We start from the raw sequence: 13807 nt of genomic DNA, 5'->3' as shown, positions 1-13807 counted from the left end.
CAATGAAGAAAATACTCATGGCTTCTTTCTAGTATCAGAACCCTTCATAAGTTCAAATGAACTTGAAGGGCCATCCTGATGCATGGAAGAGAGAATGGAGAAATCAAGGCAAACAGTAGGCTTCCAGAAAAATGGGAGATGTAAAAGGAGAAAGATATCTCAAAACGGCTAAATGCACCCAACCCAACAGAAAGGCTGTTAGGAACTTGTGGCTGACGTTTGTGTAAGACTCTCTCCTCCTCCTTCTCCACCTACTGCCAAGAGAATCACCACCACACTGTTCTGATATAGCAAGACAGTCATCTTAAAGCCCAGAATCTCAGATGAAAATCTTGAATTTCTAAGCATTTAGGAGCACTGTTGCTGTGGAGAGTTATGGCTGGTTCAGAAATTCTCTTCAGATGGTCATCATGCAGTTTGGGGAGAAAAGCAAAACAGAACCAAACACATAGACAAACAATTCTGCCCTACCAAAAAGGACAATCCAGTGCCTGCTTCTACCACCAAGATTCAGCTGAATAGATCTTTTTCCTTTTCCTACTTTCTTATACTTTCTTATAGTCCTCTCATGAGGAGGGCTCTGATCATTAGGTAGTTCATACCACTAATTTCCAATAACTAAAGAAACTGGCTTAGTGCTTCTAATCTAAATGTTTTGATGTTTGAAAGAGATAAAAAATGATAGCATGGGGATGGAGAAGACTTTCTAAGATAGATTTAAAAAGATCAGAAAGGAAAACAGGAGGATTTTGGATGAAGAATCTGGGTGCTCAAGTAAGCCAGTTGGATCAGATCTAATGTAAATTTAAGTTTAAGGCCATGCTCTGAACCAAGGACCAACCAGAAATGTTCTTCGAGATACAATTTCTCACAATATGATCAATATAATTAAAACACATGGCATTGATTCAAGGCCTTTTAATCTGAGTTCTCAGAAGTTTTACAAATATTACTCAATACTTGGAAAAACCCAGTTATGAGATTAATAACTTTAATTTTATAGGTAGAGAAACTGACAGTCAGAGAAAGTAAGGGCCTACTCTGAGAGAAATCGGTCATAAAACTCTGGAGTCCCAGCCATTAAACCAAAGTCGATAGTTTGTTTTAGAACCTAAAGCACCAAAGAATAATGCAGCTTTCACACATCTTGCCTGATGCTGTTCAGTAAGGATTCCTGAAAGTAGGTTTCAGACTTCACTCAAAAAATCATTAAGGAGACCACAAATATCTCTCAATTCCTGTAAGCTAAAATCCATCTTGTATAAATAATGACAGATGATCATCCTCAGTGGGGAGGTTACAACTCTAGATCTTATTTTTATTTTATTTATTTATTTTTTTGAGACAGAGTCTCACTCTGTTGCCCAGGCTCTAGTGGAGTGGCATGATCTCAGCTCACTGCAACCTCCACCTCCTGGGTTCAAGCAACTCCCCTGCCTCAGCCTCCCCAGTTGCTGGGTCTATAGGCTCATGCCACCATGCCTGGCTAACTTTTTTTAAAAAATATTTTTAGTAGATATGGGGTTTTACTATGTTGGCAAGGTTGGTTTCAAACTCCTGAGCTCAAGTGATCTGCCAACCTCAGCCTCACAAAGTTTACAGGCATGAGCCACCATACCCGGCCACAACTCTTTAAATAAGAAAAATACAATAGTATGGTTTTACATCTCTATCTTCTATAGTTTCATGAAGGAGGATAAGTCTTCATATAGAGTTCACATTCCATTTATTTCCATTTACTTTCTCCAGCCATGGAGATTGAAAGCACAATAATCACAAGAAATATTGAAGTTCTCTGCTAGTTTCTAAATATACAACACGAAGTCCTTATAAACCATTTTCTAGGCTGTATACAGTGAACACTACATGAAAGTAAAAGCTTGTGTGCTGTAGCTGCATGAAGGCTCATTCCCTCCACCCTGACTGCTATTTCTTTACATCTGTATATTATATCTCTTTATATTCACAGAAGGAATTACAGAAGCTTTCCATTTGTTGCAGTTAGCATATAGCTGGCCAGAGCACCTCTTACCTCTTTTGCTTTTCCTTAAATAGCACCAGGGAAGAAACAGAAAAATATGCAAACACTTGTACTGAACATGGGAAAAAGAGAACAGAGGAAAGAGCAAGCAAAGAGAGGTCAGGAGGGAAGTCAAGTGTATGAAAGGCAAGCATGGACTCAGAATTAAACAGACAGTAAGGTCATTCTCTGCAAGAGCTTTAGAAAAGGAAGACCAGGTCCAGCCAAGGGCTAGCATGCCTTGGCTGGAGCATTTCATGGAAATGATATTTGGAAGACCACCTTTTGTGCTACAAAAATTTATCTCAAGAAGTCACTTTTAGCCCCTTACTTTGTCTCAGACAAAAATATCAAAAATCTTGATGTGAGACATTGTGTGGAAATAACACCAGAGACATAAAGCACTGTGGTAACAACACTGTGCACCAGACAGTCCTAGCTCTGTGGCTCACTAACTTACTGTATGATCAAGTTAGTTAGCTTCACCAATTCACTGCTGGGTTACTAACTTAACATATTATTGAGGGGAAACACAAGACAGTAGGCACTCATTATGTGGTTACTGTTATTATTCCTGCATGGAATTCACCCTAAAACAACCTGGAAAAATTATATTTTAATTACTATTTGATCATTATTTCTATTTGATGAATATAATTATTACTATACAAATTATTTTGGATTTAATTTATATTGAAATATATGAATCCTTCATTAATAATATAACTTTTATTTATATTTTCACTTTCAATAACTCAATGCTTCTACCTTGATGAATGTACTTTGATTTAAAACATACTGGACTGTAGGTAGGAAGCAGAGTTATAAGTTTCCTGTTTTGTAGATAAATATTCTTAGGCAGGAATAAAATAAATGATTTCTTCAAGGTCAGTGTGGTACCTGGGACTTTTAAATCCAGATCTTCTAATCCTTTCCCAGCTCAAGCAGAAGTCAAATCTCATTTCTTGGGGCCTTGATGCTTTTCTCAATTTTTTTTTCTATTTCTGATCTTAATATGTAGGACATGGGGACAGAGCCAAGAATTGACATTAATTTACAAGGTTACCTTTTTGTTTTGCTCCACAAATAGAGATGTTAGGAAGGTACACAAGCCTGGCACCAAACAGCCTTGGGCGATAAATCCAAGCTTTAATTCAGCAAAGCAAATGATGTTGTCTCCGGCGTCCCAGTCCCAGCTGGGAATCTTTGGCAGATAAACCTGTTCCATAGTACAAAGCAGGTCAAGTATTAGGAATAAACACACCTCAAGAAAGCTCTTGTGGATGGATGTCTTTCTTTTTAAAATTTTCTTGCAATCATATATTCTTTATTTTTGCACATAAAAGTGGTGCCCAGGTCAATGAAAATGATAAGAACAAATTCAGCATTTGAAAGTGGTTAGTGGTCAATGGCTCTCATTTTTTGAAACAAAAATAGCTGGAGTTGCAAAATCAGGTCAAATGGCTTAAATCTCTAATTCTGCCCCCGGTTTACATTGTTGAGCGATTATCCATCTTAATGAAACTCCAAATTTTACCTGTGATTAGCAAAAACTTTTTATTTACACATCCATTAGAAAATAAAAAAGTTAATCTAGCTATACAGATAAAAAGAGGAGACTGAATATGCTAGAATGTTACTATACCTTGTTACGGGACTGCAGTATCTGTATGATGATTCTGGTGGTAGAGTCATAGTTCTTGATAGAGAGCACCCTATATAAAACCCAAACACTCTCATTAGTCATGTGTCATAGCCAAAGGACTTTGTAATATAATTTAATTCAGAGTTAAACTGATATGTAGGTAAGTGTAGAAAAACTTGGCATACAATAAAGTTTATTGTTATGTTGTTTTTGAAAAATGTTTTTAGTAGCCTACACAGAAGAGCGTCATTGTTTTCATGACTTTGCCAACCAAATCTATGGAATGATTATCTCTTGGTATTAGAAGACTGTGTTCTTCTGAGATCAATTCTTGAGGAGGAAATCAACAGTTTCATGTTTTAGCCTTCAAACCGAAACCTAATTATTTCAGGTAAAAATAGAAATTTGATAGTTGTCTATAGCTTGAAATAGCTCATAGACTGTCTAATTCAACTTCCTCATTTTACAAATTAAGAAACTAAGATCTACCTCATATTTACTGTATTATGCATGGTACAAATTTTCAGCTGTTTCTTGCTATTTATAATGTCACCTTCAGCTATGTGTATTTATTTTACTCTGGAGATTGGAAGTTCATCTGGATTAGCCAAAATGCCACTGCCATCACAATCACAGTTAGAGCTTTGTTATCACAAGTTACCTTCTTGCTCAGAGTTCATAGTTTAATGTGATAACATCTTGAAAATACTCACCGATGGTCAGGCCAGGCGCTGTGGCTCAGCCTGTAATCCAAGCACTTTGGGAGGTTGAGGTGGGTGGATCACCTGAGCTCAGGAGTTCGAGACCAGCCTGACCAACATGGTAAAACCCCATCTCTACTAAAAATACAGAATTAGCCTGGCGTGGTAGCACATGCCTGTAATCCCAGCTACTTGGGAGGCTGAGGCAGGAGAACTGCTTGCACCCGGTAGGTGGAAGTTGCAGTGAGCCGAGATCACAGCACTGCCCTCTAGCATGGCCAACCGAACAAAAAAGAAAAACAATAAAAAAAAAAAAAAAAAAAAAAAAAAAAAGAAAAGAAAGACAGAAAAGAGAAAAAAAAAAACAAAGGAAAATACTTACTGATGGTCAAAAAGTACATCATATCAGACCACACATAATCTTTCACCATAGATACTAGAGAAAAATCCCAATAAATAAAGTGTGCTAACAGGGTTCATAAAATTGCATCTTTATTTTTGAGGAGAGGATATTAGTTATAATGGTGCTATCTGAACAATAATCAGTTATTTGTATGCTTGCTTCTTAAATTCAGATGGCTACTATACATATGAAACTTCAGGGAATTATATGGAGAAGGACATTCACACTCAGGATGCTCTATTTTCATTTTCTTTTGCATCTGTCTGCACAGTCTTGGGGAGGGGGCAAAAAGTAGGCAGAACCTTGGAATACGATGAATCTAGTGATATGATAGATGGTATTTTCTCCGGTTTATGCTTATGTACCAGGCATTACTTTAAGAGAGATAGAAAAAAATAATCATTACAGCATACAAAACACAATACCAGATTCTTACCTCATAATGTTGGAAGTATCTTCAGCATCGGAATCACTGCACAAAGGGTTGGCAATAATCAGGCATGCCTCTGCAGATTCCACCTACCCTTCAAGATTGGACAGGAGCCATGGTGTTAATTATGTGGGAAATGCTCTGGTCTTCCCTTTTCAGGTTTTCTTAGAATTTTGTAATAAAATTGCTAACAGAAAAGAGGACACACTTGGGAATGAGTTGTAATGAGGATGTCTTTACATCAGGATTGCTGTCCTGCAAATGCCGCAAAAGGCAAGGGTTGCAGCTGATGGGCCAGGGCACAGGGTCTCTGACATAGGTAAAAGATTGCTTTCAAATGGGTAAAATACAGAGTTATATTTTTCCTACCATCCATCATCATTGTTTGATGCCTAGTGATAAGCCATAAGACCTTTATAAGCAACTGCCTGTGTATTTATTTGTCTTTCAGGACAGTAAAGAACAGAGGAACTGGGAGTCCACTTGGCTCAAAGTAAACAGTTATTCAATATTAGTGGCGTGTGAATTTCAAAGTTCTAGAAAATTACTGAAGTGGCTCTTACAGTACTAAATTGCAGGAAAGAGAAAAATTTTTCTGGGTCTGTCAATTCTTCATGTTTACTCTATAGATCTTGGCTTTAAACAGAAACTTTTCTGTTTGTTGATTCTCCGAGACTAAGAACATGACAGGAAGCTGCCTTTGATCTTAAGCCAAACCTGTCTAGAGGGTTGGCTGTTGCTCATTATTTTTAGTCACAACTTTAATGAGATTTCTACTATTTTCCTTTATGTTTTTCCTATTGGAAAGCATATTCATGCATTTAGGAGGAGAAGTTGATTAAAGCTGGCAGACTCAGAGATCTGCCTTCTGGTAAGAATTCTATTTGTGTGGTAAGATCAAACACACCTTGCTATCCATACCTTTTACAGATCTCTTAGGCTGATAAAATAAAACTGATTTAGATAGAGAATTCTGTGAAATAAATAATTTAAATATAAGTGTTGGCAAACAGTGAGGTCAGCTTGACACTTGTGAAATCAGATTTGGAGGTCAATTACTACACCTCCTTTACAATTGTTTTTAAAGCTGAGGAAGTTATATTTTCCAGCAGTTAAAGAAGCTGAAATAATACCTTTTCCAAAAGCAATATATCTTGTAATTTTAATTGTTGCAACTTGGGAAAACTACAAGGAACTAAAACAACCAGATCTTACCGCAACTCGCCTCAGATCCTCCCACTTCATTGCAGATCCAGAAATGAATGTTGTGTAGGCCAAGTAGCATTTAAATATGGTTTCAAGTTCCAAAGAAGGAGGGGTCCTCGACAAAAAAGAACGTGGCAACAATGAGGTAAAAAAGATGACTGATTCTGCGTTTAGAGGTTTTTATAACTTATTTGGTGCATTTAGTAGAATCCCTCATAGTGATATGAAAAAATACAAATCAAGTTAATGCTATTTTTCTAAAAAATGTAATTACTAAGGATGGAGAAGTTCACTATTTAGTTTAAAAAATTGAATTACTGAAGCAGGCATAACATTTTAAAACAGTATACATTTAATAAAATGGCTTTTAAATATAGGAAGCAAATATGAAAAAAACTAGAATGAGAAATTGATGAATCTGCCACTATCATGAGAGATTTTGAAATATCTTTTTAAACTATTGACACCGCAAGCAGAAAACAATCATCATGGATTTTGAACACACGTTTAATATTTATAAATTCTGCAAATAACATATAGAGGAACTAATTTTTATAAAGAACACACAAATATTTATCAAAATGATACTTTACTTGACAGAAAATGAAAGCCTTAACACATTACAAAAACATAGTTATTATATATAATGATCTTTGATCACAATACAATGAACTTAGAAGTTAACCAAAACACAAATAAAAATAGTTTTTAGATTTAGGAATTAAAAAAAATAGACTGCTAAAAATATTATGGGCTTAGAATGAATTGCAACAATTCTTTATCATTATTCTTAGAAATATGTTGAAAATATTAAATATATATGCTTTGGGATACAACAACAGCAGTGCTTTAGGAATAATTTATAGTTTTGGAGACATATTAGAATAGGATCAAGGAAATAAGAATAAAAGAAATGATAAAAACAAGAATAAGAAACAATGAAAAAGGAACAAAAAGATAAAACAGAGAAGATAAACCACATCAAAAGTCAGTTCTTTGAAAAACAACCTAGCCTAATAGGCAAAAGTTTTGTAAAGTTAATGGAGAAAAAATAAAAGACAAAAATGATGCAAATATTGAATAAGGAAGATATAATACATATAGTCAAAGTAGATCTAAAAAATAACAAAAGTAGACAGCAAATAACTAAATGTCAACAGCTCTGAAAACTTAGACAAAATGAACAAATTACTTGAAAGTGTATCTTACCAGAACTAACCCTAGAAGAAATAAAAAGCCTAAACAGCCCTATAGCTGTTAAAGAAATTGAAACTGTGGCTTAAAATCTCTCAAAACACAACAAACACATGCACACACACACACACACACAAACCTACACACCCAAACACACACACCCCCATCAAATAAAATGTAGAAAACCACTAGTTCTATATGGTTTCCACATTTAAATTCCACCATACTTTAAAGCAACACATAATCTCATTTTTATACAAAGCCTTTTAAAGTAAAAATAGGAAATAGTTCCTAACCAATACTAAAAAAGACAAAATAATCATGTTATCAAAAATATCAGTGAGATCACCACATTAACAAATTAAAAAACAACAATTATATAATCACCTCAGATGCAGAAACAAATTGACAGAAATATTTCTTCAGAGTTAAGAAATACAATTCGTGGTATATTAGAAATAGAAGATAATACTTTTAACCCAACAAATATCTTTAAAATAAAAAAGATATCTTTAATGAAAAAATATTACAGGTGCTTTTAAAAAAGAGAAGTAAAGATATCATCACTGCTCTTTTTCAACATTGCATTTGATGTCTCAGCAATAATTATATTATTTCAGACAAATAGTTTATTTCCTTCTTTCCAATCCTTATGTGTACAATTTATGTTTATTTTATTATAAAGAATTATTTTATTTATAAATCTGGATTAATATTTATTTTATTTTATTACAAAGATAAAATAAAAGTAAATTATTTTAATGTAAATAATTATAATTATACAAGTACAAATAATATAAATATAGCTATTTACATGGAAACCCCTAATACTACTACAGAAAAAAATAAAATTTATGTGGTTAGATATAAGACTAATATACAAAATTTAATTGTGTTTTTCCTGTACTAAGAGCAAACAACTAGTAAACCCAACTGGAAGATATTACTTTAACTAATATCAGAAAATACCAAGTACCTAGAAATAAAAGTTAGTAAGCTCTCTATCTGGGAAACTATACCGTATTATTAAGGGGTACTAAATGAGAACTAAATAAATGAATAACCCCAGTATAGTAAAAGTTGGAAAAAACTTTGTAGCATAAAGAAGTCAATGCTGCATCTAAAGTTTCAATTAGATTCACATTACATTTCTGCAGTTTTTCATAATAAAATAATATATGTGATAAAATAATTTAAAAATTTATATAAAATATAAAGGGCCAAGTAAAGCTTGTCTACTATAAAAAAACAAAATAAAAGGTAAAAAGACTTGCTCTAGGGATAGATAGAACTAGTTATAAAGATTTAGTAATTAAAAGAATGTAGTATTAATGCAGTAATAGAAAAATTGATAAAGATTTATACAGATTTATAAATCTTGATTTAAATTTATTTTATTATAAAGATAATAAACATAAATTAGTTTAATGCAAATAATTATAATTACACAAATATAAATAATTATACAATTAATTATATATATATAATTATTTACATGGAAATCCCTAATATTGCTACAGAAAAAAATAAAATTTATGTGATTAGATATGATTAATATACAAAATTAATTACAAGATTAATATATAAAATTTCTCTTTAAAATAGAAAGTACACTACTCACAGTGGTCACATACCAGATCAGCGAGGAGAGGGAAGGGTTTGTTCAATAACCGGCACTGGTAAAATAGTTACATCCATATGGAATAAGGTAAAAAACTTTATACATGTATCTTACTCTATAAAATTTCTAAATGAATTAGAGACATAAATGACAAAAATGAAAATTTTAAATTACTGGTAGGAAATGTAGTTCAACATATTTTAAGCAATGGAATAGGGAGTTTCTAAACAAAAACCAGTAAGTGCTTTAATGTAATAGAAAACATTCAATATTTGACTATGATAATATTAAAAACTTTTAGGCATCAGAAGATATGTAATATTCAGTAATAAGGCAAATTATAAACTGAAAGAAGAAATTGCAGTTCCCACAACTGATGAAGAATGATTGCAAATAATGTATTACACATTCCTAAAATTCAATATCAAAAACCACACAAAATTAAGTAAAAAAAGTAAATAGGCAAAACACATGAATGAGTATGTCACAGAAAGAGAAAAGATGTGTGGCTAGTAAACATGGTGAAGCTCCACATCTGTAGAGCTAAAGGGCACAGAAATCAAAACCACAAGAAGGTTCCATTTTACATTGATTTTATTGCAAAGATTAAAACTTATAACCATACCAGTTGTTGGAAAGAGTGTGCATATATGTATGTGTGTGTATATATATGAAGAATGTATATATATACGTATATATGAGAAGAATGTGTGTGTCTGTGTGCGTGTGTGTGTGTGTGTGTATATATATATATATATATGAAGTCTCTTACACATTCCTGATAGGCTTGCAAAATGGTGCAAAGACTTGGAAAAAATGATCAATGGCCTAAAAAATGAATATTCACATACTTGACACTATTAAGCACACACATGTACAAGTACAAATGCACACAAACATGCACACAGAGACACTATTTCATGTGTCCACCAGGAGCCATATACAAGCATATTAATAACAAAACTATTTCCAATTGCAAAATATAGAAATAACCCCAATCACACCAAAAGAAGAGTGGAACTGAGGGAAATGAATATCACTAACAAGAACAACCAATTAACTACAGCAACACTCAAAAATATGAAAGCATCTTACTAACATAATATAAACTGAATAAAACCCCAAAGATTACATTGGTATGGTGTTCCTTCTATAAAGTTAAACACGTCTAAAGTAATATGCACATTTTAGATGTGAATATAGATGTAATAAAACATAGGAGAAAGAAAGAATGGTAGTGATATTTAAAAAAACTAGCCATAGGTTGAAATACGGGGAGGATTATACGGTTAGATATAGATTATTGTCCTACGTTTCACCTTGGCAGTGAGTTCACACATTGGTGCTTACAACATTACTAAAAAGAACTAGTAACATAAATAACCAAAATGGGCTTATGTGTAAACCAATTATGAATGTTATGACTAAGAATTATAATAAATCTAATCCTGATTTTCTAACACTCAAAGAAGAAAACTAAATCTTAGTAGGAAATGTAGTTCAACATGTTTTAAACACTGGGATAGGGAAATATTTTCTAAACAAAAAACAAGAGGTGATTTAATATAAATGATCCTATCTTTGAGATAATATTAAAAACTTTTAAATATGAAAAACACACAATATTCAGTAAAAAGGCAAATTACAAATCTGAAGAAGAAATTTGCAGTTCTCATAATTGATGAAGAATCATGTCATCCCTCTACTCAAAGTACTCCAACAATCAGAACTGACACAGAGAAAATTACCTTCCTTAAAGCCAAGTCTCTACAATGGTACAATGGACTCAATACAACTTTATTATCAGGCCCACTATCAATTACAATATTTTTCAAATACTCTGAAATTATCAGTCCTTATGAGTGAAACTTCCCCCTTTTCCTTAGAACACTTTGGATTCAGTATGTGACACGACCATCAACATATTTGGAAAAGTGAGACCTCTGCTTATGTTTGCATACATTACAATATTAACAGAACTGAGAGCTTCTACTTTCAAGAATAACAAATTAGGTAACTTCAGCCAACTCCCTCCTGAGGATATATAAAAAAAACTGGAAGAAATATTAAAAATGTCTGCTAAGAAGTTACCAATGATATAAGCAAACAATGAAGAGTTATCAGGCCAAAACCTGAGAGAAATCAGTAACTAGGGGGTTAGGTCCAATTTTCTTCCCCTGAAGGCATTTTATAATTCAGAAGAAGCAGCTACCAATCTGAGATAACGTTTGGTGGTCACACAAGTCAAAGGACAAAAAAGTGCAGTTGCAGTTCACCTGACATAAAAAATGAAGGGTTTGATATCTTTTCCAAAATAAAAACTGGCATAACAAATGCATAGAAGCAAAGAAGAAGGGTAAAATTGAATAAACTCACTTATAAATGGGCTGTCATCCTGAGTTTGTCACCTGGGAAGTACAGAGAGTTTCAAGCGTTGAGCTTGGATTAAGATGGTCCTGAGGCAGAAGTGCCCTGTTGTGTTTCAAAGAAGTAAAGAAATATACTCTCTTAAGGAAGGTAACATCATCTTTCTGAGTTAACAGTGTTTCCATGTATAATTGTGCAATACAGGAATCAGTGTGTAATGTAAGACAATAGGCACACAAACAAGAAAGAAAGAAAACAAGACAGTGTGTGTAACATGCAGCAGAAGCCACAGTCAGTAAAATCAAAGATGTGAGGCATTCAATTATTGGACACTAGCCACAGCATATTTATGCTTATTTTGTTGAAATACACAAAAGGTAAGGTAGAAATGCAAGAAGTAAAAATAAAAACAGGACAGTTGGATAAATAATCAAAAATAACTAATGGGTACTGGGGTTAATACCTGGGTGATGAAATAATCTGTATAACAAACCCTCATGACCCAAGTTTACCTATATAACAAACTTTCACACGTGCCCCTGAAATAAAAATAAAAGTTAATTTTTTTAAAAAAAGAATCAAATGTAAATTCTAGAACTGAATAATATAATAACTGAAATTGAAAACTTAATGGATGGGTTTATAAGTAGATTAAACACACAAAAGAGCTAAGGTTCTGGAATCTAGGTCAAAAAAATTATCCAGAATGCAACACAGAGATATAAAAAGGGAGGAGATAAGTTCAAAAGAGGGTAAGAAATTCAGGTCATATGGCCTAGCGCAGTGGCTCACACCTGTACTCCCAGCACTTTGGGAGGCCAATGTGGGCAGGTCACTTGAGGTCAGGAGTGGGAGACCAGCCTGGCCAACATGGTGAAACCCCATCTCTACTAACAATATAAAAATTAGCCAGGTGTGGTGGCGGGTACCTATTATCTCAGCTTCTTGGGAGGCTGAGGCAGGAGAATTGCTTGAACCCAGGAGGCAGAGGTTGCAATTAGCCAAGATCACGCCAGTGCACTCCAGCCTGGGCAACAGAGCAAGACCCTGTCTCAAAAAAAAAAAAAAAAAAAAAAAAAAAAAAAAAAAAAAAAAAATTCAGGACATATAACTGGAACAATAAAAAAGAAAAAGGCTAGCAGAGTTAACGTGTAATCGGAATCCCAGAAGAAAAGGAGAAACAAAAAGGTGACACAAGCAACATTTGAAGAAATAATTAAAGTAATTGAGAATCCTCCAGAAATGATCAAAGACACCAATCCAGAGACTCAGGGAGATTTATGCATCCTAACTGTGGTAAATTGATAGAAATTCAAACCTATACACATCATAGGAAAAGTATAACATACATCCATATTAAGTAAAATGTATGACCTTTAAAAAAGCTCTTTTAACAAAGTAATTCAACAGACTTCTTAATAGCAACAACAGAAGTCAGAAATAAGTGGAATAAAATTTCGTGGTTCTTAAGTAAATAAACTGCCAGCTTGTAACTCTGTATCAGTGAAATTGTCCTTCAAGAATGAGAAATTAAAAAAAGACATCTTTACACTTAAAAAAACAAACACCACCCAACAGAGTTAGTCACTGGTAGATCTGCATTTAAGGAAAATTTAAAAATTTGGGAGTTGGGAGACAAAAAATTATTTACTGGGTATAATGTAAATTATTCAGGTGATGGTTACACTAAAAGCCCAGACTTCTCCGCTGCACCATCTTTCCACGTAACAAAACTGCACTTGTACCCCTTAAACTCATACAATTTTTTTTTTTTTTTAACTTTTGGGCATGAAGAAAATCATTACAATACGAAGGAAGAGCAGAGGTGCAAGAAGAGATAAATATAACAAAAGGTTAAATGTTAGGGCAAATTTAATGAAATTTGTCATAAAACTTTTAAGTTTGTAGAATTTTTTAACATGAAATAAGCTTAATCATGCATATACCTGACAAAGGCTCGAATCACATATTACCTCATGCAAATAAAAAAGGACTAATGATTCAGCATAAAAATGGTCAAGACAAATGGATCATCATTTAATATGAGGCAGTCCAGTTGGCTTATGGATATGAAAAGATGCTTGGCCTCACTAGTAGTGAGAAAAATGTTAATTAAAACCACAAGAAGTACCACCATCTTAATAAAGTACTACCCACAAGAATGGCTATGATTAAAAAGACTGCTGTTTCTAAGTGTTTGTGGAGTTAAACTTTCAGTGT

At 33.4% G+C, this 13807-nt stretch overlaps 1 protein-coding gene across 1 annotated transcript in view; it reads right to left on the bottom strand.

The window, feature by feature from the left end:
• KCNU1 (potassium calcium-activated channel subfamily U member 1) overlaps positions 1-13807 on the bottom strand; it is a 168085-nt gene that overhangs the window by 108468 nt on the left and 45810 nt on the right. Inside the window, exons 11-14 of the mRNA XM_023214649.2 lie at positions 6415-6520; positions 5206-5288; positions 3666-3735; positions 3087-3239 (exon numbers count right to left, since the gene is read on the bottom strand). Coding sequence (XP_023070417.1) covers positions 3087-3239; positions 3666-3735; positions 5206-5288; positions 6415-6520 — 412 coding nt within the window. The remainder of the gene's footprint in view (positions 1-3086; positions 3240-3665; positions 3736-5205; positions 5289-6414; positions 6521-13807) is intronic.

Source organism: Piliocolobus tephrosceles, chromosome 7 (genome assembly GCF_002776525.5).
Source record: "Piliocolobus tephrosceles isolate RC106 chromosome 7, ASM277652v3, whole genome shotgun sequence".
NCBI lineage: Eukaryota > Metazoa > Chordata > Mammalia > Primates > Cercopithecidae > Piliocolobus > Piliocolobus tephrosceles.
This window is presented reverse-complemented; position numbering and strand designations above follow the sequence as displayed.